This window comes from Pyxicephalus adspersus, chromosome 4, assembly GCF_032062135.1.
Source record: "Pyxicephalus adspersus chromosome 4, UCB_Pads_2.0, whole genome shotgun sequence".
Lineage (NCBI taxonomy): Eukaryota > Metazoa > Chordata > Amphibia > Anura > Pyxicephalidae > Pyxicephalus > Pyxicephalus adspersus.
The window spans coordinates 141,734,227-141,755,820 of record NC_092861.1 but is presented as its reverse complement, the minus strand read 5'-3'; the positions used below and the strand labels follow the sequence as shown (position 1 = coordinate 141,755,820).

The 21,594-nt window shown below is 39.1% G+C and overlaps 1 protein-coding gene and 1 long non-coding RNA gene across 2 annotated transcripts in view; one reads left to right on the top strand and one right to left on the bottom strand.

Moving 5' to 3' along the window:
* Positions 1-16,689, top strand: part of LOC140329514 (uncharacterized) — a 30,529-nt gene extending 13,840 nt beyond the window's left edge. The window contains exon 2 of the long non-coding RNA XR_011920504.1: positions 16,462-16,689. This is a non-coding gene — a long non-coding RNA (uncharacterized lncRNA). The remainder of the gene's footprint in view (positions 1-16,461) is intronic.
* Positions 39-21,594, bottom strand: DTL (denticleless E3 ubiquitin protein ligase homolog). Its single transcript, XM_072409836.1, has 15 exons — positions 21,467-21,594; positions 19,093-19,215; positions 18,321-18,419; positions 17,593-17,654; positions 16,925-17,045; positions 16,501-16,566; positions 16,018-16,133; positions 15,208-15,281; positions 14,228-14,331; positions 13,761-13,865; positions 11,005-11,117; positions 5,670-5,759; positions 5,152-5,284; positions 3,378-4,141; positions 39-1,832 (listed from the first exon to the last, which is right to left on the bottom strand). Exons 1-15 carry the CDS (start codon positions 21,513-21,515, stop codon positions 1,767-1,769), a joined length of 2,085 nt encoding a protein of 694 aa, XP_072265937.1. The 5' UTR covers positions 21,516-21,594; the 3' UTR covers positions 39-1,766.

Here is a 21,594-nt window from a genome sequence, read left to right as displayed (position 1 = left end):
CCCCCCCCCCAAAAAAAAAAAAAACAAAAAAAAAAAACAGCATTTGTATGACATTTATATTTACAACAGTTAATAACAATAGAAACTATAAACAAGAAAATAGAAAACATCCCTCTGTTGAGCCCACAGACTACAATAAATAATCTTGGCATCTAAATAAAACCAAAGAACCACAAAGTTCTAATATTACAATAAAAGCAAGAAGATCGTACATTCATTAAAGGTCTTGTAAAAACATCAATAAAACAGTTTAACTGGGGTGAGTGCCGACAAGTCGAGCCTATTACATACATTTAGCTTTAATCCTGGCGGATTGTAGATTCTTTAAAAGGTGGGGCTCATCTTAACAATTCTCTGTTAAAGGAAAAGGATAAAAAAAACTGCCAATGCTGAATTACCTGGCTTAACCAAAGACTTCAAAATCTTAAGCTATTGGTGCACATTAAGTATGCATCTCAGGTGTTTGTCCTGATTTTACTGGCTGCATACTTGTTTTAGGTCATTGAGCAGCCAGGATCAGAATATTAGCAGCAGCAGCAATATATTTCTTCCAGTGAAGTGTCTTTTAAAACAAATGATAGCTTAAAAATAACTGGCTTTTATATTTTTGTCTAAAAGAATTGTTCTTAAGACAGACTTTGCCTTCCATTCATTTCAGCTACACAGATGTGAGACAGAAGACACAACGTTCTGTTTTGGCCAGACCAGGAGATGAACCACTCATCCAGGGTATAATCTGATTATGCCATGCCTCCAATTTTCTGTGCCAGTAAATGGGTTAATGCTGCCATGGGAGAATCTATTCACTTTCTGAGGGAGATTAATACCCTTTTCCCCCCTCTATCACTCTCCTTGATAAATACCAGGTCCACTGCTAAAGACCCTTTGCTCCTACTGATGTCATTCCAATATCTTCAGTTTTGTAGGTTTTAGAAAAGAAACAAGCCTGGAGATCAGAAGTTTCAGCTTCATCCTGATTTTGCCTGATGCATTTTTCCAATGGGTGACTACCAATGCCAGGAATGGCAACTTCCACATTGCTTACGGTACAAGCTTCCAGTGCTACATACAAGGTATCCCCAATATCATCCTATTCCTAATCTGCATAGGAGTTTTAATTGCACATCCAGAATTTATATTGTCCTATAATCAAAGTGGGCTTGGTAATTAGGCGCTAGAAGAAACTGGCATCTCATTTTCTCACATTTTCAGCAGTTTATGGGCTAGAGTCAAACATGCAGCCTGTTTTCAGTTTGCTTTTCTAATAGAGTACTAATGAGTAAATAGGAGTACTAATGCAGAAGAACAGCACTGACTAAGATAGCATGCAATGCAGACTTGTTTCCCAAAGCCCCAGGGTTCTACATTTTTTGGGTCAATGAATATAAAGCCTCCCCCATTTCCTGAAAATACTCATGATACTATATGGAAATGCATCACTCCAGCAACAAACAGAACAAAACCTGGCAGTGTATAAAAAGATTTCTTCCATTTTGGAACCTTTAAAACCAACAAAGGATAATTTACAAGGTCAGACAAATAGGGAATAAAAAACTAGATTATAAAGTGATGCACATTAAACTGTAATATGGCAGTGCAACAGATGAGAAGAATGCAATGATTCTGGATGCATCACATAGGAAGTATGTATAAAAATATCACAGTGCAATCTCCTCCGTATCCATATAAAATACAGTCCACAAATGTATGATAAATATCTGCTGTGCACACAGCTGTACAAGATTTTCTCTTCTGGCTGCACAGATTTACTCTAAAGACTTTTTATGGAAATATGTTGAAATCTTTTTTGTGGATCCTGGTGTGACTGGAACCTGGAAATAGAAAAAATAACAGATTTAAAATAAGCTACAGATTTATAAGATTTTTTTTTTTTTGGGGGGGATAAAAACATCTGGCACAACTTTTTAAGATGAGTTTGTTGAAAAGTGTCTGCTAGGGCTGAAGTCAGATTAATTAGCACATCTGACAAGCACCGTCATGCCACTGTGTGGGAACAGATCGAGACAGAAGCCAACGTGATGCATCAGCTCCCACAGGCATTGCTGGCTGTGAATGATAGCAGATAGCTAAAAATTCTACTAAGCACATGCCTCACAGGCAAATCATGTAATTTGGGGGATCTATAGAAATGGATCACATGACCATATCACACCCATCAAAAAAGATTTGGCAGATATTACGCAGCCTCCTTCTAAGCAGGAAATCGTGGAAATATTCATAAAGTGGGTTAACGTTGCAACTAAAAACATAACCCACCCATTGCAACTTGTTTGTCTGTCTGCACAGGTATGCAATTGTCACATGGACAATCAGGGAGGTTGCAAGAACGTTTATGGAATGGGGGGAGGCCAATGGTGTGTAATTATGTAGGGATATATGCGTTCTGCTCATTGCATTTTTCTCTTTCTAAAGCTAAACCCTGATCAACTTGCTAAACAAATTAAGGAAACTCTTATAATTCAAAACTGTATTGTGGACCCAGAGACATTGCTAGGTCTTTATAATCCTCTAAGCAATGAGAGATTATGGCTGATCGAAGTTGCTGTAAACACAGGAAGAGGTGGCAACACAACATGTGATGCTGAGCCATCCATGACTTAATGAAAATATCTTTATGCCAGGAAATGAGAAGTGTTCTATCATGTACAGGTTCTGCAGGTTGTAATGTGCACAGCAATTTTACCTTTAAAGGTGATACTGTACAATTGAGCAAGGCTAGATTTTCAGTAAAAACCTTTAAATTTGTTGCATGAATACGAATATTTGTTATTACTGTAGTGATGTCGCTTGTACTGTGCTTTGTGAATGGCACAGAAGAGGGAGGGGCACTCACTTATATGGATCAGGTATAATCCATAGCCTGCATTCTTATATGCAGCAGGGAGTTGGAGGCACCACTCCCTGCTGTATGTATCAACTCAGCGGAGCTTAGCAAGCTTCTGCACTAACAAAAGGAGTGTGTTTATGAAAGTATTAAAGGTTTATGTAAAAAATAGCTGTGCCTGGAAAAGGGCTTGAAAGCTTCTGTATATCCAATAACAAATTCTGACAGTCAACAACAGATTTTTTGGATAGTATTGCTATTACAGCTATTGTTGTATAGATTAGTTTGCAAAGAGTACAAATATTAGAACCATACAGTACAAAAAGTGAAATGGTTGTTAAACCTGGAAGCACAACTTTAGATAAACTCTTTGCCTGTGTGTGTGATGAAGACATTTGTAATAATTTCCTTTCCAGCTAATAAAGCTCCAACAGAGATATTGTTGATATATCCAACTCTTCCTGCCCAACTCAAAACTAAATTATCTAGTGGGGGAAACACTTTGAAAATCTCTGTATAATAGGATACTTACAGCTATGGGTGAGCTAGTTACTGTCTTTGCTGGGGCTTTTTTGGCACTGCCATTCCTTGGCGAGGAGCGACTAGTTGTGTTTTGGTTTACTGGCTTGTCACATTTCAGTTTGTGTCCTAATGCAGACAGCCAGTTCTTCTCTGGAGTGCTGTTCTCTTTATCATGCCGTACTACTCTTGAATTAGAGGGTGTTCCAGGTTCCTCAATATTAGGTTCGGGAGATGACATCTCATGCTCCTTGCTGAGATGAGCTACACCTAGGTTTGCATTGTCCTCCTCCAAAAAGCACAGGTCAAGCTTAGTCTTCTTCATTCCTGGCTCTAGCTCTGTCACACACTTACAGTCATTACAACACTCATGTTCTGCTTTATCACTGCTGGTTTCCAAGCGTCTCTTAGCCTTTTTCTCATAAAGAGGTGACAACCGAGAACTAGACGTTGTAGGGTACTGCTCTACTGGAGTTAAGGCCTTTCGGGGAGATGGAGTCTTCATATCAGCCTTGACAGACCTTGGTGTACGCGTGACCCAGTTTCTAATGGATGCCTTAGTAGCAGACATATGTTTAGGAGATGAACTGGAAGCCTCAGTTTTTTGCCTTGTTGGTGTCAGTAATTTATGAATCGTTGTGAAAGGTGATGTAGGGGTGCTGGATGACATTGGGAGGTCACCAGTATGACTTGGAGCACAGGTGGCTGGAGTAGGAGAAGACATAAAGTGGAGGCCTGGTACTGGGGTCGATTTAGCGGGTGTACATAATCTCGAGTCTGTTGGCAGAAAAGAATATATATTTATAGATCATACTGCAATTGCACAAGCCTACAAACATTTTGTAAGTGACTAACCTCAGTCCCATGGGTAATGCACTTTACATCTTTCTACAAGTAGAAGAAATGCACTAAAAAGATAATTACTCCCTGTAGCTTACATGGGAGTGACCTAGAAGCAAAATAGATTTCCCCAGCTGGCTGGAACCCACAGAAAACGGTAAACGTTTCTAAATATCACGAGCTTTTGCTGTTCTTGGAGAATTCAGTTGATAATATATTTCCTAGTTTTAAAAGAACCCAGTTAAGAACTTTAAAGTATGAGAAATTTTGAGATCCAACACTACTAATCCAATGAGGTGGGTTTGAGGTCACAGGAAATTATACTTGCTGACCTCACACCCTCTCCAAGTGTGCAGCTGATATACTAGTCAGATTTGTACTGTGCGAGTGTGTTTAGTATAAATTCATAAGCGAGTCTGCAACATTAACCTCAAATCAAGACAAATAAAATCCCAAATCCTTCCCAATAAAATGGAGGAGAGCTTCTGCTCATTTTTATCTCTTATTTCCTCCTGAGCTTTATCCTTCCTTAACCGAAGACAACCAAAATAGGAAGTGATAGAGTTCTCAGGTTTTTTTTTTTCTTTGAACACTTTCAAAACATACCTGTCATTATTCGAGCCCCTGTCCCTATGGGAAAGATATTCCATCATTTTCTGTCTATCTGACAAACTATCACAGTGATAGAAAAAGGAACAAGCCTTAATGGGGACACCGAGCACCAAAAGCTTGACAAAGGTTTTAAAGGTCCCCACTCCTTACGAAATTCAGACTGGAGTTGGGACCTAAAACATTAGCATCCGCATAGTCAGAATGCTTTACCATGAGTATTCAGCAATATTTCAGCTACCGTACCATAAAGTGCCTGCTAGGTAGAATACAAAAATGAAAAATCATGGCTCACCCACAATGTCAGAGCACCACCAATATGCATCTATGACATTTACCTATAGGAGTACAGTCGATCTTCTTCTGAAGTGTCCAACCAACACAGTTTGCCCTTACATCATCGTTCCTCTCACTGCAGCTTCTCTTTAACCTCCATATTCTCACCGTGTTATCGTCTGAGCATGTGGCAATCTGCACAACACGGAAATGGGAAGAGATATATGTCAACCTTTAAAAACATAAAAATCGATATTTCCTATCTAAGAGCAGGCAGCCAATTCCTTTCTTTGAATGGTATTCATGTCTAGGTCCCTTTCTGTGGTCCTTTGCTTCTCAGGGCTGGAAAATGTTTGGCAAAGCCATATTTTGAAGATACCAGGAGGTAGGAAGAATTACACCACCATGCATGCTTCAATATGAAGGGATTTTAGTGAAAATAGGGATATTGGATTTAAAAGAAACCAGTTAATTATAAACTCAATGTAATGCCCAGAAGCATGCAACTGCAGCCATACAATTTTAAACATAATTTATAGAATTTACTAAAAATGTAACAAGTAACTGTAATGGTACTTACCTTAGTGAAGCCAGATGGACACCACGTAACAGAAGTGACCTCTTGACTATGCCCCTGCAGCATCATGGGTGGAGCCAGAGGATTTGCCACCTTGGGGGAAAATAAGGAATCTTCATATAATTAAAGCTGGCACCAAAAAAGTGGAATTGCAATATAGTGCAGCTTCCCTCAAAATGGTAAAATCAACAGATAACCAAAATGGAAAGATGCACAATAGGAGTAAATAACTAATTACATAGAAATTGCAAAGATTCTACAGCATTAAGTCATAGAAAACAAAGTTGAAGAAGGCTTTAAAATCTCTGTTCCAGCCAAATTATTTTTAAATGTAATGAGTGGAATTAAGTTTGGTCACAGATTCTGAAAGATTCTTTTTCCAGATCCAAACATACATTGAAATATGGATTTTTGGTTTATATACTTTGCCAACTCTGCTAGATGTGCGTTAAGGTTACAAAAGGGATTAAAGCGGACCTAAACTCAAACTTCTACTTTAAATAAATGGGTATACAACCCTTTTATATAAAGTAGCACCTTTCCTTTCTGTCTTGATCGCCACGATAGGAGCGCAGAGCCTCTTGGGATACATACATCACGCATACCGAGAGGCTTCTGGCTGCTCCTCCGAGATTTGGCATGCACAAAAGGGGCATTTTCCAACACTGAGGGAAAAGATGCCGAGCCTAAGCATGCGCAGTGAGATTGGCTCACTTTTTCCCCTTTACAGCAGGCTACATCAGCCGATCTCATACATGTGCAGTGCAAGATTGGGTAATGTAGCCAGAAGAAGAAGATGGCTGAAAATGGGGCGAACTGGTGCTTCCTCCACGCCGGGACATACAAGAATTCCAGTGCTATGTGGGACCCGATCAAGGAAAGGTCCAGTGCGATCGGGGGATCTGCGGGATTTAAGGTAAGTGTGAATTGTTTTTTTTTTTGGTTTAGTTCTGCTTTAACTGAAGATAATGCAATTCCAAATTCCCCACGGGATGATAGAAAATAAGAATTTAATGTTTGGACATTTAAATGTATAGTCTTTCTGTCTATCTATCTGTCTGCCATGATGATCCTATCGAGTCCTCAAAGCCTGTTTTAGCATTTTGCCCACATTCATATTCTTGATTTAAGGTGCAGATGACAGATTTAGTATAAGCAAACACCATGCTCTATTGTAAGACTTTTACACAGTTTAAATTAGGGACACTGAAGATTTCCAAGCATGATGAAACACCAATTTTCTGCAAGAAGATAGACCCCCAAAGATAACTACAAGATCTGACACCGATAAGATGTTCTCAGCTGCAAATATAAACCTCTTCACTACCTGCCAGCAAACCACAAACGTACAGCTGCTGCAAACAGGAAACCTTGTTATACTTTTGCTAACAATTCTACCCAACTACACAGTAATTATGGCCTTAGCACTGAATTTGCTGCAGGTGAATATTAGCAATACAAACAGTTGGGTGACTTTATATGTTTGGGTAGAACAGGTCAGTGGACAACAGAGATGTAGATGTCAGATGTAAAGATGTGTTAGCAGCCGTTTCATTGTGGAAAAAGTTCAAGAGAAAGGCTGAACTATTTTGATTATTATTATTAGGAATAGTAATAATAATAAAATTAAACAGGATTTATATAGCGCCAACATACGCAGTGCTGCACAATAAATAGGGGTTGTAAATGACAGATATAGACAGTGACACAAGATAAGGAACCCTGCCCCATAGAGCTTGCAATCTAGAAGGTGGGGGAAGAAAAGAGAAAATATACTGCTCTGGGTGATGTCACAAATTTAATCATGTGACCAAAAGTCAATGCAGCTAGTTTGATGTTACAACAGACGTCAGATTGGTTGCTCCTTTCCTGTAGCGCATAGTAACTTGTGATGTGAACATGCGGCCACACATGCTGCATTGCAGTTATGCAAATGGGTCCCAAAAGTGTGCTAGCCAAAAATAAAAAAGGACAAAAGTTTGCACATAACTGTGCTTTCAGGCAAAGTAGCTATTAGACAGGTCCTCTTTGACTTCTTGTTGTTACAGACAGGATGTAAGGAATCTCTTCAATTGCATGGACAGCAATATTATTTTATAATAAAGCAGGTAGGTTGAAAATCATAAAAAGGGTTGCTATTGTCCTAAGTGTTCCCGCTCGGAAAATATTACCCCATGTGTTGTGTGATCATCAGGACAGGAAGTGATAGCTAGCAACAAGGCAATTGATGCAAATCCTACCTAGCTAGATGACATCCAGTATTTTACCCAGAAATGGTTTTAAACTGGGTGGTATCCTCCGTATTGTGAGCCAACATCTCAATAACCATCCAAAACCAGCCGGGTGGTTTGTGAAAAGTGCTGGATGGTGCGCCCAGCTAAAAGGGGCTGGGACAACACCAATCTTCTCAAAAGGCTTTAAAAGCTTTTTTTAGAAACATTATCTGCACATGATCAGCTGCTTACTAATAAAGCAACGAATTAAACATTTAGCATGCAAATAGCCAAGTGCTTGCAAAGAAGGGAAACAGTCCTGCAAAAGATATAAGTGGCCACTTCAAGCCGCTGAAGGCTGACCAGACACCAAAGCCGACAAGAAGCCAACAAAACCTTAAATCTTAAGTAGCTGACCAATCCAATCCATTTGAAATAGGTGAATGCCTCCAGAAAAAAATGGAACTAAATTCACAGATCAAACTTCTACTCAGTCCTACCGTTCTTTAAACCATTAAAACGACAATGACAGCCATTTAGGAGACGCGTGAAAGAGTTACTATGCGGCTGACACGTGTGGCCGAGCGGAGACGACATCTGCTTCCCAGATGACATACACGCACACTTGCACTTAGTGCTGACAGAGCTAGATCAGGGGGAAAGCCCTCACCAACTGCACAGATGTCCTAGAAACAGAAATCAAACAAAACCCATCCATTGTGTCATGCTGAGGTCACACAGAACATGACTGCATAGGGTGTGCTATAATATTTGTAGCACCCCCTTCCCCCCAGTAACATAACATTCTGTAGAATAGACTAAGGAGCAACTTTTGCCAAATGGTTTTCAATACTGCTACTAACTGGGGTTAGAGTAGTTTCATCTATAATAATTCTGCAACATATTTCACACTTTTGCCACTTCATATTTCAGACAGACATACAGACCTGTTGATCCTCCCATTGGTGTTATCTGTATTTTACCGAGGCCATTAACCATCTCTAATCAACTATGAAGATAAGTTTGCAGCCACAGAGGGAGCATTGTATTTAATCAGACCTATCTGACTGGTGATCTGAACCAATGTATAACCAATATATGGCACTACCAGAGAGAAAGCAAAAGCCCATATTTATGGCACCAATGAAACTGTCCTTCATGTACATTGATTAGGAAAAGTATGCATGCCCTTTGAAGTATTTTTGCAATACAACAACAAGTACAATTGTGTCTTAAAAGATCTAAATATCATCCAGTATTTAATAACTCCAAGCAGAGGCCACATTTCCAGGCAGCCCCTGACAAGTGTCATGTTCAGGAACAGCCCACACATCTCATGCAGCCAAGATTAATTGAAAAGTGCAGCACACAGGTGACTGGCTGGAGCCCATAATCCTGGGTGGCTGCTGTCATTTGGCAGGATTAGCTTTCTGCTATTCTGTAACCATGCCAGACTGTTATGGGAAGAACTGCTCTCTAGCAACTGTCTCACGTAACATATCAATGGAGCCCTTTGCTGACTTCTCAGGTGTCCTAGATGCCGTATTGATCCAGAGACGAGGCTGAAGAATAAAGCCCTTGTTTGACAGGGCAAACAGATCTGTTGCTACACGTGCTTACAGGATGGAGTTACACTGTCAGATCAATAGAAATTGTATAGATAGGGTGGGAAGGTAAATTATGTGTCACATCTTTCGAGCCAACAAGAACAGATCCAAAAGGGCACCTATCCAGAAAGAAGACTTGCCTTGCATGATGGACTTTGCACAATGCTAGCTGCCTGGCTGTCAGGTATATTCTGTTACCTCAACACTAGCCACATTTCCAACTGTACTCAGACTTTGCTTGCTGCATATTTGCACAGTTTGCTTTATTAAAGCAGTGTTATCCCCAGCCCCCTTAGCTTGGCGCACCACCCATCACTTTTCAATGATCCACAGCTGTTTTTGGGTGGTTACTGAGGTGGGCCACAATACAGGGGCTGTCATCCCCCTACAATTTCTCCCAGCCAGCTTAAATTAATTTCTGGGATGAACATTGTTAAAGGTCAATGCCAACAGACTCTTCAAAACTGGCTTCTTTAAATACTTAGAATACCACCCATATTTATTTGTACACCGGTGCCTACACATTTTAGCTTTTCTAATAAGGATATTTTTTATATTTTTTTGCAATAAAAGTTATTTAATGCTCCTTTTATTAGGTAAGCTTGAAATAATGAAATGTGCAAAACCTGCAGGTGGCAAACTGCAGGAACAGCTCAGAAAAATGACCCCATTATAAAACAGGTGAATAGCAGCAGAGTGAATATTAAAGAACCCACTAAAGGGCACTGGGAAGATGCAATCCCTCCTCTTGTACTAGACTAGACCAACTGCATTAGTCACTTATACACAGGCTGCTAATAATCATGTTGGCAGGGACAGGCTTTATTAGAAAATCCTAGCATGCTCTGAATACACAGAGTGCTGAGGCAGACCTTTTCTGTAAATATTTGTTTGACCTTGGCTTTCTTTCAGGTATAATAAATTCAAGTTTGACTTACTAGCCTGAAACTATATACATCAGGGCCCTTGACTTCACTTGCAGTATGCTTGCTACAAGTCAGCAACTTAAACCCGATTGAACCCTGGTGGAGGTCAGTGTAACAACTAAACAACATTTGGAGAAGGGATTAGCAATGACAGTCCCTATGTGTCTCATGAAAGGTTTGCTTTAAAGTGCTTCACAGATCAGTCATGATGTAGTATTGGTCGTGGCTGCAGACAGTATGGCTCCAAGTATTTTAAAAAACTAATTGGGGACAGATTTTTAGAGACTTTGGTCTAATAAGCATTTTACCTAATAAATTAGTTGCCTGATCTGACCTTAAACATTATAGAAAAACTTTTGTTTAGAACAAAGATCTTTGCAGGGTCATTTTTGAGGAGTTTCAAAAAGTTTCAGTTTTTCCTCTGGCACTTCTGGCTTTAAAACAGTTCTGTGTTAAACACATAGTTGGAACAAAAACAAACTGCATTTTTAGGATTATTTTTAAGATTTAAGCAACAGAGCAGATATTAAACCTTATGATTCAATACAGACTCTACCCCTCCCTACCCATTTTACTAATATCTAGCACTAACCTGCCAAATGTAGGCATTGTGGTCACTGGAGCCACTGAGCAGGAACTGACCATCAGGACTGAGACTGGACTTTATGTAGAAGGTGGAGTTCAGGTGACCACTGAAGACGGACACTAAATAATAGAGAAAAAGAAAAGTTATACATTTAGAATTACATTTTAAACACATTATCATAATTCATCAAATCATTTTCAATCTCTAAAGGTCAAGTAAGAAACAAGAAAAGGCCCATTCTAAAATGGAAATGTAATAACCGATTGGTCATTTTTTGGTTCTCGCCTTGAATTTCTTTTCTTAAACACAGCAGTGCTCTTGAGCCCCTTTGATACAACTATTTGTGCAAATATTCACACCCCATCCTGACACCCCCCTCTCTTTTTCACTTTTATGTATTACCATTGTTGCAAGAACTGCTAATTGTTTAAATTGCACTATACTCCTACATTATTATCACCCTTTACATATGGTGCTACCTGTTTATTGAGATATTGTGCTCTTCTACCTTGCTGTAATTTGAATGTAATTATTTATTGTTTTGTACTTTTCTTTACTTTCTTAATATATTGACCCATAAAACAAAGCAATGCACTTTCTGTGCCATCAACCTTTTATTATGTGTTTGTGTTCTGTAATATCACCCAAGGCAGTGACTGCTAGTACCATTTTCACCTGTACGTGAGGAGCTCTAGTCAAACAACTTTTCTGCTTTATTCATTCTATGGATCTTTGCTATGTCCATCAGATCACCAGTCATCAGAGGGGCAGCTAGATTATCAAAAAACTAATCACTTCTCCTCTGCCAAGAGGGCCACCTCCACAAAGACACGGTGCACATGGCAAGTCAGTAATGGGGAAAAGGTCAGCTGCAGGAAATACTGGCAATCTTGCTTTTTTGGTAAGAGCGACCAAAGCTCGGGGGGGGGGGGGGGGGGGGGCTTTTATTGGGGATTCATTCAGGGTGGCTCAGAGGTTAGCACTATGGCTTTTGCATTGCTAAGTCCCAGGTTTGAATCTCAACCAGGACGCTATCTTCATGGATTTTGCGTGGGTTTCCTCCCATAATCCAAAACCATGCAGTTAGGTTAAACAGCTTTTTGACTGCGTTAATGACATATGACTATTGCAGAGACTTTAGATTGTGAGCCCCTTTGTGGTACAGTTAGTGACATGACTATGAACTTTGTAAAGTGCTTCGTAATATGCCAGTGCTACATAAATACAAAATAATAATATTTTAGTTATTTCCAGCATAGGTCTGTATGTATAAAAAAATTAGCTATAAAAGTACAGTATTAATGTTAAAAGCAGAGCAAAACTTATTTGGTGTCTTGGGACTGTTGTACAATCAGCAGGCTGGGGGATGGGTACGATTTATTTCGCAATTGCAATGGAAAATACAGCAGCTGACCCAACTAAGTTGTCCGACAGGGTCGTATGGATTACAAGACAAGCTGGGCAAAACTACAAAAATTACGCAAGGTTTATGCATTTTACACAACAATGCATTTGGTCATCTAGAGCTTTTTGGTGTTTTGAAAAAGGTGCAGATTGCATCCCCCCTCTTCCAAAAGGCAGCTATAACACACTGGTAGCAGCAATCTCTTTTGCATGCAAGCCTAATACTCTGCCCAATATAATCTCCCCCAACCCCTATTACAATATCAGTCTTTTTTATTTTTTATACACTGCTGCATAAACCAAGGAAAAATTGGCCCGACTCGTGCACAATATCTGGAGCATTAGAGTCTTTGTGTTTACATCAACTTTAAAATGCATTTGAAAGATGGCTGTAAAATTAGTAGTGAAGTTACAAGAAATCTAAAAATAAGCCAGTAACCAGGGCACGCTGAGCTCTCTCCTGAGAGCAGGAATTCCTGTGATGCAATAAATCTTCCACTGTACTCAGTACTACATGGACTCAGGAGCTGCAAATTCCTCTTATTCACCACCCTGACCTCAAATAGGCAAAGAAGGAAGAGAGCTTGCTTAGAAACTTTAATCCCAAATATTGAGAACAGACCAGAGCACCATCACGTGGCAAAAGCCAGAATTACACACAGCACTTTCTGATAGCTGGTATGGATCATGAAAACAGATATAAATCAATTAAAATAAGCATTAGTTATTTTGCTAATTGTTAGAGATATGAATGCAATTATTTAAATTTAGGTGAGTCCATAACTGAATACAATGGTGTTGAAACTTTGCAAGTGTGTTGCATTGGCATCTTCCAAATTTGACCTGAATTAGGATCGCAGTTTAAAATCTACAATAAACAAAGTAATAATTCCACGTCATGGAATTCTTTTACTAGTAAATGTTAGTTATATTTAAATTGAAATAGAATTTCAATGATTAGTAAGCCATCTAATCTAACTGCATGTTATTGGAATGTGGGAAAAAACCTGTGTACCCAAAGGAAACCCACACAGAAACGAGGCGAACCTGCAAACTCCATGCAGATAGTGTCCTGGCCGAGATTCAAAATTGGGACGTAGCGCTGCAAAGGCTGGAGTGCTAACCACTGAGCTGCCCAACCAGAAGCAGACCCCCACAATATGTTAAATGTATTATAGCCGACACTACATGTTAACTGTACCTAGAAACAAACTTTCAAAAAATAAAACAATAAACATGGACATTTACATTAAAACCAATGCTCACATTTGTTAAAAACAGTTTGACTTTATTTGCAAGTCAAACTTGCAAATCATTAAAAAGGTAATGGTAACAAGATAAAGTGTAAACTCTCTTACCAGGATCACTCTTTGTTCCAGTAATGTTAAACATATAAATGTTATCATCAGTGCAGCTGGCAAACAGGTTAGATCCAAAGCAATCCAAAACCAGACTGGAATAGCCTTAAAGAGACAGAAATCATGATGTGTAAAAACAGGCAGATGATTCAAGTTTTCTAAAATGAAAAACTCAGGTCTAGAGAGGAATTATATTTTTATAGCAACAAATAGCCACAAATACTAGAATAACCTAAATGGATTAATCATTTTCATCCAACCCAACTATGATGGTGTAGGGAAGATCAAAACCCTAATATACCGCTCTACACAGGAGAGGGCAAAAAGCTCTCATTAGGGAGCAGTTCTGTTTTTGTACCCGTGTCAGATATTCTCCTCTGTGGCACACTGAGGTGTTGTGGCTATGCACAGCTCCTTACCTCTAACCATGATGCTAAATGTTTAAACAAAGTGTCTGTAACACATACCAAGTTTCCGTGTACTGTTCCCAGGATACTGGAATGCTTTTGCTGGTATCGGATCCTGACGGTAAGCCGTGTAATTTTTTCTTAAATCCCAAATTTTGATAATACTACAAAAAGTAAAAAAAACAAAAGCTTCCAATATTACAAACAAAAGATTCCAACATATGTACATCAGACACAAATCTTCATAACCAAATCAAACCCAAGGCTCATTTGTCTACATGATTCAAAGAATAGGCTGACCACTTATGTCTTCCTTATGTCCAGGGGACCAAAGATTTCCCCAAAAAATTATATCAACCAGGGAGCATACAATAATAATCAAGAGCCTGCCCACCCTTCTGGAAAACCAATGCTGTATGTAGTTGGAGGAGGCCACTACCAAAAAAAGACAAATAACATTTCTACTCAGGAAGGTCTAATCTAGTGCTGGAAGGAATGATAAAATGTAATCTAAGCACACATGAGCTGTATTCTAACAAGACATCACTGCCCAATGATGTAAGCAGATAGAATAAAATTTTCATGACAGGTTTTTCCGTGGAAGTAAAACAGACAAACCTATGAAAAATATGTACATTTCACATATAGGATTTTCATTGTTCTTTTTGCCTGTTCCTGTAAAACATCTCTGCTTGCCAGCACTCCTCCACTTCCTGGCTGACCATTGCAGCTTCCTGCCCGTATCAATTTTACTTATCTGCAGATCAGCTTCCTGCTAACTGAACAAATATGATAATGAGAAAATCACTGTCCAGTGAGGAGGCTGGATGTGGAGAGATGACACAGAAAGCAGAATTGCTTATTTATGAACTAGGCATGTCACTGTACTAACTATACAGGGCAGAAAATATTCGGTAGGCTGAACAGATTTACAATTTTTTTATGAGAAAAATAATAATTTCAATGGCATGCTTAAATGCTGGCCTCTGGTGTGGCTTTTAAAAATTTTAGGTGTGAAACACATTTAAGTTCTGGCTTACCCATCTACAGCTCCTGCTGAAATGATGGTGTGTTCATCCTGAAAAATGACCACAGTCACACTCTGCTGGGAGTCCTACAAGAGAATAATTTAGTAATAGGTTTATATATGGGACCATACATATAACCAATTTGCAAATTGATTAAAAAGGGCAGTGCGGGTGTGTTACTTCCCCTCCTCAAATTGTAAGCTCTTTCAGACAGGGTGCTCTCCTCCTCCTGTGTCATTGTATCTGTCTGTCATTGGCAACCCCTATTTAATGTACAACGCCGCATAATATGTTGGGGCTATATAAATACAGTTTAATAATAAAAATAGAGATTCCCATTTGGACTAAAGTTTGAAAGGAAATCCAAGAGAAAACATGGAGGGCACAATGCTGATGCCTCGTTCTGAAAATGCAAGCTGTCTGACCGTCATGTGGTCATTTTGCATTAAGTAATGGACCTGAAAATAAAGCAGAAAAGGTCTTAAACTTTTTCTTTTAATTTCTAATTCTCAAACATGTTCCAGGGCTGTACTAAGGTATAAAATCCAGGTCCCTGACAAAAATAGGAGTTTACCACTTAAGAGCCCTTTTATAGCCAAAACAGATTTACTTTAGCTTTAACCCATGGTTTGTCCAAAAAAGATTCTAGTAAACTTGAACCCACGTGGTTTACAAACTCAGAACAGGATGTTCAGGAATTGCATGGTCACAAGATCGATTTCAGTCTCAAATGTTTGAGGGTAGGTACTTCTTTAACCTGCTATACGTGTTTAATAAAGTGTGTTTGCATGTAGTATAGTAAGGTAAAAAAGCAATAACTACCACAGATGGGGCAAGTCCTCGGACAGCTGGTTTCTTCTTTTTCATCTTCAGTGGGGTTTGTTTATCTGGTGCATTGTGCGCCCCTGTAATCTGGTTCACTTGCCTATAGAAGCCATCTGAAAAAGAATAAAATGAAAGTTTACCGCTCCATTCCACAACTTCCAAAAAAAAAAAAAAAAAAAAAAAAAAAAACTACTGGGAAGACCGCATTTTCTGTCTCTGTGACCACACAAACAGTAAAGGTAAACCTAAATCAGCAGGGGAACATGCAGCAAATTGTACATACGTATCATACAATGTAGGAAAATGTAAGGGTTTTTTGTTTAATGAAGGGATCAATTTTAATAAAAAAATTGCAATTGATTATTTTTGTCTCAGTACACTAAACTGATATGCCTGCTTTGTTTGCGGTCACTCCTTACTAATTTTTCCTCCTCCACACAGACCCCATGGCAAGAAGATGGCTAAAAGAAATACACTTACCTTTTTTGTTGCATCGTGTATCCCAGACCATGATGTTTCCATCTCGGCCTCCAGTGCTGAACACAGCTGTGTGGAATAAAACAAATCCGAATAAACCAATGCTTCAAATGTAAAATAGAAAAAAAATTCATCTCAAAAATATAAGGAGTTAAAAAAAAAAAAAAAAAAAAAAAAAAAAACTAAAGAAAACCTGAGGGAAAAATGGATGCTGTTTTTGATAAATCCTCCTAAAATAGCTAGTTGTCTGGATGTCCTCTTAGTCTAGCAAGTGACAACCCCTCATAAATAAAAAAAACTCCTCTCTATACCGGGACCTGCGATCATTTCTCAGAAGAATCAACTACAACAGCAGCTACTCATTGCTTCCTGGGCTCTTTTCAAGAAAAGCGAACTGTTGGGCAGACACAGGAAAATGATAAAATACCTTTTTCAAACTTGGAAAAAGAAACAGACTTTAGACTACACTGGTGCCCTTTACATTCTCCAATGAGCTCTCCAGCCTTCACGTCAAACAGCTTAGCAGTCTGGTCACCCGAAGCTGTAACCTGCAAAGAAAAAAAAAAAAAAATAATAAAAAATGTAATGTAATACAATCAATGTGAAGTCACTTCAACATATGTTCATAAAACTAAAGCTGAATGTAAAAGGTTAAAAATGATCTGATATCCTACGTAAGTATACTAAATTTGATGTGAAATGGGATCCACAAAGCTTTTTTGGAGCTGGGAGGAGAACCTGTCAGGGTAATATTTTTCTGTCTATGCCCCCAATTAAGGCATCTTGCTCTTCATTTCTGCTAAACAAGAGAAGACCTCATGCACATTGAGGATCAGTGAGAAAATAAGCCTAACTCCCAACCAACTCAAATTTGTAGAGCAATGGTACTTTTTTCATAACTGGTTTATACTATATAGGACACAAAAAAATATTAAGTTTGGAAGGCTTACAAATGATTTGCATCATTTGTGTTCACGCACCACCTAAACACAATTTACGTAATGATTATCCTGTTGGAGCTTACAGCATTACCAGATTTTTGGAGGCAAGTTAAAAATTAGTGTGTTCCCTCGGTTTAAGGTTATAATTACTTACCAGTTTATGCTCTCCTGGCACCCATGCAAGGTCAAAGACTGCATTAGCGTGAGCTTGCCAATCTAAATAAAAAAACAAAAAACTCCTATATCAGAAAATGAAATGCATACATTGAGGAACGAGGAATTGCAAAAAAAAAAAAAAAAAAAAAAAAAAAAAAAATCACCCTATATTCTATAGATCCATACCAAAAATGGGAAAGTCTCAAGTGATTAATCTGTTGGTGAGATTTGTTTACACCATCACATACCCTCAGAAAGTGAGAGGAAATGTTTCCAAATCGCAATTAGACAAGTTAAACTGGAAATGATGTCCTCAATAGAAGTGCTTCCCTTTCCAAATTAAATTTAGTATCCCTTTTATTTTTTGGTACCCAAAACATTGGTAATAATTACAAATGTAGAGGATGAATCCATCCAGCTAGTACATTGATAGCAAACCAGATTGCAGTTGTTGAAATTTCCAACAGAGCCCAAGACTGCTTGCATATTTGTTGGCAGTTGTGAACACATATGCTAGTACCCTCCTAAGTGTATTTTTTTAAGCATTTGCAGAAAGTCCTTCATACACCCTACATATAATTTCTGTGAGACATAATAAAATACTGTATATTTAACTGAATAAAAATAATGACAATGAAAAGAAATACCTATGCATCCCCATTTACAAACAGATTAAAAGAAATCCTGCATATTTGCTTCACAAAAGCAGCAAATGAAGTAGCTCACCTTTCAGGATACGTCTCTCTGTCTCCCCACACTCTGTATCATACAGCTTGATTATACCTTCCTCATTAGCCACTGCAAGAACGTGGGGTATATCGGCTGCTGAAAAACACATCCAACATATCAGAATTAGCATTAGAGAGATTGCAGATATAAAAGAAGCCCCAACACATACAAGCTACTGAGAAGCAGCAATAGGTTGCATTTATATTAGCCTTATGTGTTATGTACTTCAGTGATGACAGCACTGTCAATGGATAGGAGATGTGACCACTTTAAACCTAAAAGTGAGAAATTAAAGAACTAGAAGTCCTTTCTCTAATATTAAAGTGCTAGTAGCTGCATGGACTGTTAGGGCAGCACTGCCCTAAAGTTACCAATTTGTCTACTGTAGTTATGGAAATTCTAGAATTAGAAGGAAACTAAAGGGTGGGGTAGAAAAACCACTTTAATGGTCCACTTGGATCTATGCAAGGTGCCCCACCTCAAAACTTGTACAAGATCTACATATGGCAAATATAGAGATTCATGTCCACACAAACAAGACCACATGAGGGTCCCGGTAGGAAGGTTTGAGGTTGTCTGCAACAACTGTTGCCACAACAGTTTTTCTTTCTATCGGTACTGTAGGTACACTGATAGATAGAAAAACATATAGGAGATGTAAGCAATCACCATCAATATATTGATAAATATAAATATATATATCGATAGGAATTTAAAAGGATGCAGCTCTGATACAAGCTGTAATTGAGATTAGCACAGAAAGTCTCACCTGCACTGAAAGAGCATCCAAACGGTGGTACGGGTATTCCAAATTGGCCATAAGAAGTATGTTCATCTTCTCGGGCACACTGGAAGTCTTGCAGCAGACTATGCAGAGGGTACTTTTGTGATGCTAAAAAATAAATAGAATAAATGGTTAAAAAGAAAGAAAAGCAGCAACTGCAAGCTGAAAAGAATCCAACACAACACAAAGGGCTATGGACAGGTGCAGGCTGTCATTTCTCTGGCATGGAAAAAGATTAGCTTTACTCAAAGTTTTTACCATGGGGGAAACCTTGAAACAACGTTTAGGTCTTTAGGGATCCCCCGTTTCAAATTAGCACATCCACAGCTCACAGTATGTTACCATGTTAGCTGATAGGAAGAACGTCATCCTTACAGATATTGTTTCCAAACTGGTCCAATCAAGAGCTTAGCGAATATACATTTGCCCTATCCAGTCAGGATTACTTTACTTTTCCACCACCTACTATGTCACCCCGGGATTGCAACAGGAACAAGTTAACCATCCATATTCTGGAAATGGAGGCCACGCTTAGCAGTGTAATATGTTAGGCAACAAAAAGTTGTCTGTAGATACTAGAGGGCAGTTTGATGTGCATACCAAGTTGGAAATCTTTCCAGTCTATTCTTAACCCATCAGTGGGATCATTTAATGCAAATGCATTAAAAACACACACAACACTAATTGCAGGTTTTGGTTGCATGGATTATGTTCATATGGCAAGTTTTAGTTTCTCCACTCACAGAGGTAACAGGGGACCTGGAGAGGTAAAATTTACTCCCTCATGTATTGCCATTATGGTTTACATCGGAAATGTAATATTCATATGTTTGCCTGACTGCTTTTATCTCTTGGTGATGCAAGGTGTTTTTGTGCAAGATGTACCTTGCAAAATTGTGGCCAAAAAATTCAACCTTGGTATAATCAGACCACAACACTTTATGCTTTTTAGAGATTTTTTTTTTTTTTAAGAAAAGATTTTTTTTTTTTTTAAGAAAAGATTTTTTTTTTTTTTAAGAAAAGGCTTTTTTCTTGCAACCTTACCCCATTAGTCCAGACATCACCCAAAGAACACTATCCCCACTGTGAAGCATGGTGGTGGCAGTATCATGCTTTGGGGTTACTTCTCTTCAGCTGGAACTGGGGCTTTAGTTAAGGTGGAGGGAACAACGTTCAGTTCTAAATACAGGTCACTTTTTGAACAAAAATCTTTAGGCGTCTGCTAACAAGCTGAAGATGAATTCACCTTTCAACACAACAATGACCCCAAGTATACATTCCAATCAAGAAAAGAAAAGAAAAGTTTTGCAATGGTCCAGACCTAAGTCTGGGGTTGTGACCAGCTAATGGCGGATTATGCTGCGTTTTTCTAAAGCCCTGTCACCCACCCAGGAAAGCCTTGTACTATCAGCACTTCAATGCCTCAGATTACCAGCCCATGGGAGGTACAGAACACTTGGAGGAATCATGGAGTTCTTTACACACGGGGAGCAATCTGCGCAAGACCAGGCTGCAAAGCTGCTGTCTGGGAGTTCTACACTGCATCCTTTCCAGGCCAGGGTGAGTTCTCCAATTGCCAGTCCTTCTATACCAAACACCATAGAAGACTCTTCGGGCTCCATCTCACCACCTAGAAGTGAGGAGGAGCGGGGCTGGAAGGCTGATCTCTGAGTCCTACCTACAAGGCAGAAGTGTTCTTCCTAACCTCTTCTAGCTGGGCACACCACCCAACTGTTCTGGACGATTAGTGAAAAGTCGGGTCACAATACAGGGGGGTCATCCACCTACAACTTCTTCCTACCTGGCATTAGAAAAAAATTTGGGGCAAATACTTCTGCGTCTGAACATGCCAGCTGGAAAAATGAGTCCCAGGCAATGCAATGACCCATTCAACGGGTGTCCATGTACACATTGGATTTGCAAATAGGATCTGAGGGCTGTGCACTGGATGCCATGGCTATTTGACAGATTTGGAGCACTTTTGCAAGGAAAATTGGCAAATATTGCAAAGTTAAGATGCCATGCTGACTTTTCTGCACCAATATGTTTCCATATTGCAATACAGATCTGATGATGCGTGCAATGACAACCCCATGCATATGTGTATCATGACACAGCAGGGCCTGGACATTGAAATTTACTAATAACATGCAATAAAGGGATATTGGGAGATAATAAACATTTCTAGCAATCAATAATCTCTCAGCAATTAGTTTTGCAAAACTGTGGTAAATATAAACAACCATTCGGCCTGGTTACTATAGACAACCTTTGCCCCCATGGCCCCCTCTCCATCTTGGAATGGTGGGAGCTGTATTAGGAGTAAATGGCTGCCTGGTTCATTCAAAGGAGGACTTACCACGATGTGTCCAGCGAACTCTGCGCTGCACACTCTGAAATAGAGCCATCTCGGGGGTAAATGGCGTTTTGCACGGTGTGGGGTCCCGGGAGGCTCGGCGTCCTCTTCGCTCAGCTACTTCACAATGA

What these genes read in the sequence shown, in the direction of transcription:
- DTL (XM_072409836.1), bottom strand. Translation starts at nt 21,515, where the DNA reads ATGGCTCTATTTCAGAGTGTGCAGCGCAGAGTTCGCTGGACACATCGT. An exon ending in TTTTTCCAAGTTTGAAAAAG is followed by an intron (nt 16,567 to 16,924) that starts GTATTTTATCAT and finishes TATTCCACACAG; the next exon opens with CTGTGTTCAGCACTGGAGGC. An exon ending in GAACAGTACACGGAAACTTG is followed by an intron (nt 13,866 to 14,227) that starts GTATGTGTTACA and finishes TGTCTCTTTAAG; the next exon opens with GCTATTCCAGTCTGGTTTTG.